The sequence below is a fragment of the Coenobita brevimanus genome, chromosome 65 (genome assembly GCF_032717465.1).
Source record: "Coenobita brevimanus isolate Jiangsu-jjx chromosome 65, ASM3271746v2, whole genome shotgun sequence".
Classification (NCBI taxonomy): domain Eukaryota; kingdom Metazoa; phylum Arthropoda; class Malacostraca; order Decapoda; family Coenobitidae; genus Coenobita; species Coenobita brevimanus.
In genome coordinates this window covers 46,028,785-46,033,667 of record NC_137018.1, presented here as the reverse complement: position 1 = coordinate 46,033,667, position 4,883 = coordinate 46,028,785, and the positions used below count along the sequence as shown (strand labels likewise).

The window sequence follows — 4,883 nt, the reverse complement described above, 5'->3', positions numbered from 1 at the left end:
TTGCTATTTACAAACGATGGTTTAGCTCTGGAGGGACTTTTGGAACCGCAGACGTCAGATATACATTTCATTTACTCCCCCACTACTAACGTGCCCTCCTTAGCTCAAGAAAATCCTCAGGTATAAGCATGAAGAAAATATATAGCCTGATAACGTCCTCGGCCTGATGATGATGATGATGGTTAAAATAAATCACCAATTAAAAGGTGTTGCGTGGCCTTCTTTGCTTGTAAGAATAAACATCAATTTTCAACCCCTTCACTAAAGAGGTCAGCCTTCACCCCTTCAGGCCGTCGACGCCATTGCTACTTTTTTTTTTCTCTCTTAATTAACTTTATTTCCTTTTTTATTCAGCTAAGAGGAAGACTTGTGGGACTGGAGAGGTTTGTCTTCATTAACCTTTATTATGAGTCCATCCTAAGTAGATTCATATTGTATGTAGTACCGGTACCAATAATAAACTTGAGAGAGAGAGAGAGAGAGAGAGAGACGGGCTGACTGACTGACTGAAGGACAGATAATTAGTGTGGATATAAGAAAACTTATGAACTTCGAGAAAACAATTTAGCCTAACTGCCTACAAAACTCTAGCCCTAAAGTTGTCATGATCAGAACGTTACCGGTAATAGTATGCGGTATTATTTGCACGATACGGTACAGCCTACAAGTACGGTACCGGTACATTTCTCCAGTTATCACGTCCCAGTACATTTCACCAAACAGCCCTACCAGTATCGTGGGTATTTGTACATCATTTACTCTTCCCCCCCCCCTTCATACAACCAACCACTTAACACCCTCCCAGTCCAGCCACGCACTTTTTTTTTTTTTTTTTTTTTTTTTTTTTTTTTTTTTTCGGCCTATCAACCATTGGGGACGAAGCCCCTGGTTATTAAGGCCATTTATATATATATATATGTATATACATTTAAACATATATACATATATATACAAACATATATATATACATACACACACACACACACACACACACACACACAAACACACACACACACACTTCCATGCATACATACAGACACATTTTCATGCAAACGTACATATATATATAATAATTTTAATCTTATTTAATTTTTTTTTTTTTTGTATTTTTATTTTTTTTAATTTTTTCTTGGTTTTATATTTTTTATACCTTATAATATAAAGACAAACTAATCTAAAGACCCTAAAACTAATCACCTAACAGACAAATCGCTAACCTATACTAAATCCTACAGAGACAAATAACTAGCCCTACACTAATGGTAAAAAATACCTCGACTAACAGAAGCCACGCACCTAACATCCTCCCAGTAAAACCAACTTAGCTGCTAACTTCCCAGTAGAAGCACGCACTTACCACCCTTCAGTACATGTATAACCATCCAACTAACAGCACACTACAACCACCCACTAACACCCACATAATACCCACCAAGAACCCTCCCAGTACAATCACTCCCTTAACATCACCAGTACATCCACCAAGATCTCTCCCGGTACCCCAACTACCCCTCTCCCAGTAAACCCATCAAGACCACTCCCAGTACCCAAACACCCCTCTCGGTAATCCCAGCCACCCCTCTCCCAGTACACCCAGCAAGGACCTTTCCAGTAACCCAAGCACCCCTCCCAGTAATCCAAGCATCCCTCCCGGTACCGCCAAACACCCTCCCCAGTCCCGGTGCAGAGCAAATGCTAGCTATTCCAAATGCCAAGCACTATCTGTTAGCCTAAAGGTCGCCATGAAAGTCTTATGTGCTACTGCTAACTCTCCTCGTTCTAACACTGGTCAACTGGGTTACTGGGGCTGTGGGTACTGGGTGAACTGGGTGACGTGTTCATAGAAGGCTATTATACATGTACTGGGTGACAGGCATTCTACGGCATGGATGCTACTGGATTGGTTAGGTACTGTGGCTGATAGTGCCCTGGCTATGCTGGGTCAACCGGGTGGACTGCTCATGATACAGGGTGGCTTGTGTTCATGGTACTGGGTGAACTGGGTGACTGATGTTCATGGTACTGGGTGAACTGGGTAACTGATGTTCAGGGTACTAGGTGACTGGTGTCCATGGTACTGAATGAACTGGGTGATTGGTTTTCATGGTAGTGAGTGAACTGGGTAACTGGTATTCATGGTAGTGGCTGAACTGGGTAACTTCATGGGAGTGGGTGTCCAACTTGGTGACTGGTGTTTGCGGTAATGGGTGAAGTAGGTGATTGGTGCTCATGGTACTGGGTGACTGGTGTTCATGGTAGGCTACTGGGTGACTGGTGATCCTGGTACTAGGTGGCTTGTAATCATGATACTGGATGGTGTTCATGGTAGCTACTGGCTGCACTGTTCATGATAGCTACTGGATGCACTGGGTGACTGGTGTTCACAGTGGTAAGACTAGATATATGTACTGGGTGACAGGTGTTCCTAGTACTGGTGTAGGGGTATTGGTGTGACGTGTGGGAGTACCTTATTACTGGTGTGGGGCTACTGATGTGAGGATTGTGGTGTTGGTGTAGTTGTGTGGGTGTACTGGTCTGGACGTACTGGTACGGGTGTACTGGTGTAAAGATACTGGCATGAAGGTGCTATGACAGTATGTACTGGTAAGGCTAATGGTAACGGTAGTAGTATGGCTAGTGTGAAGGTAGAATATATCTGATAAAAGTACTGGCGTGGAGATAAAGATGATGTGATAGTACCGGTTAGATACTGGTGTGAAGGTACTGGTATGGGTGTTAGGGTACTGGGTGTGGCGAGGTGAGGGGTCTGGCACTGGTACAAGGAAGTGTGTGTCTATGTGTGCTATGTCTGTTACAGTGGAATGTGCCGTGTTTGTACTACCTACACTAGTATACAACCATCAAGTACACCCATTACATGTACACCCACCCATCCAACCCGTCCAAGCAAGAGTACTCCCCGCCTAAGTACTACAAACACACATACACATACTCCGCTTGGTAACACCCACACTACTCACACTCGCACATGCCACACGAACAATAAACACACGCTCCCTCCCTACACTCACACCCATGCCCGACCTCAACCACACACCCACGCCCACAACCCACCCAGTTAGCTAGCAAAATGGGCGGTAGGAGAAGCCAGAAAAACAAAAGCCGACGGGGAAAAAATAAGGGTAAAAGCGGGAAGTCTCCCTCTCACACACACACGTCCAACCCAACCTGCCCGCCTCTTCCCAGCCAGCCCTCTCGCCAGCACAAACTTTTAGCTCAAGGAATGCAGCGGGGAATAATGACCTCCTCCCTTACCTTTGGACACGCCAGGGGTCCTAATAACGCTATATAGGCGATGACGGTGTAGAATTTCATGTTGGCGCCGCTTGAGAAGGCTTAATGGGGCAGTTTGTGTGGTGGTAATCCAGGAAAGGGTAGCAACACGTCCTCACACCATCACTTCCAACCCAGCACTAAGCAACTCTTCCACGCATGCGCACTTCACCTGTCGCGCTGCCCGGGTGGTGGGGGGATGGGGGACGTTGATCATGGATGGGGCCTGAGGAGGGGAGGAGAGAGGGAGATTGGAGGGAAGAAGGCATGGAAGGAGGGAGGAAAGAGGGATGAGAGTATGGAGAGAGGAGTGGGGGAAGGAGGGATGAGAGCGTGGAGGGAAGAGGATGGGGTATAGGAGGGAAGAAGGTATGAGGGAAGGGAGGGAGGAGAGTTAAGTGGTGAGTAGGGGATTGGGGAAGCGTTGGAGGAGATATGGAAGGAAGTAGTGGGATAGGATATGGAAAGAGGGAAGCTAGAAGGTAGAGAAAGGAGAAGTTGGAGAAAGGGAGGTAAGGAAGGCCGCAGGAGGAAAGGGAAGGGAGGGGGTGGGAGTGATTGAAGTAGACGGACGCGCTGCCATATCTTATCGTACTGTTTTCATTGACATTATTTTGCAAGGACCCTGACATTTTGACGCGATTCGGCCATATTCGCTTCCCACCATTACGGATTATATTGATTCAGTGTCTACCATTCACCCACATTCAGCGCCGGGTCGTGAAATATATAACCCATTGCATAAAACTGAAAGGGTACCCGGTCAGATCTCGTCACAAGTGGCCCTACAGGTTTGTGAGGCCTCGTCCGTACTATATTAGAAAATGAAAGCGACCTCCGGGGAAAATCTTTTTACTTTTTATCCGATTATGGACGACTGATCCGTTGACTGGCTGCGAGGCGGTTGCTACGGCATGTTTATTTATTTATTTATTTATTTCATTGTTGCATTTGTTTTACCCTGTCCTGGTCGGAACAACCCTAATTTTCTAGTATTCTATTTCAGCTACGATTTTGTTTAGCCGTGAGTGCATCGTACACGTAATTAGACCCTAACAACAATTGCGTCATTAACCCTTTCTGGTCAGAACTCCAACAGTATGCCAGCCGATTTTATGCAGCTGAGAGTGCATCATAAGAGCTTGAGAGATAATATTAGTACAATTTACCCTCGCATGGTCAGAAAAACTCTAGCGCTGACGCCTAACGATAAAAATGAGGGACTTCAGAGCGCCGAGTCATTCCGAACTTGGTTCTGCACCGGTCTTTTGCTGGTTGCCATGGTTGTGATAGCCTTGGATCATTTTTGCTCGTGTCGAATTGTGATATGTAGTAATGGCTATGCCGTTTAAATTACTAAATACTACTTAGAGGAATCATAACCCGTAGTAATGATCTTTATTTTCATAATTTTAGAAGTTATGATCGTAGACTCGATACCGAAGTGTCAAGCCTTCACAACTAAGCCTTGCATAATTTCTGTTTGGTTTGTTGGACATTATAACCGATCTCATATACATTAAGGCCTGCCTATAACATCAACTTTTGTACTGACAGTCCTGGTATTATATTTTTAATATTTTATAAAT

At 45.0% G+C, this 4,883-nt stretch overlaps 1 protein-coding gene across 1 annotated transcript in view; it reads right to left on the bottom strand.

The window, feature by feature from the left end:
* The window catches only part of LOC145404849 (uncharacterized), a 337,097-nt gene extending 333,682 nt beyond the window's left edge, over window positions 1-3,415 (bottom strand). Inside the window, exon 1 of the mRNA XM_080276349.1 lies at window positions 3,277-3,415. Within this exon, the coding sequence (XP_080132475.1) occupies window positions 3,277-3,336 (60 nt within the window). The 5' untranslated portion in view covers window positions 3,337-3,415. The remainder of the gene's footprint in view (window positions 1-3,276) is intronic.
* Between the last annotated feature and the right edge of the window lie 1,468 nt (window positions 3,416-4,883).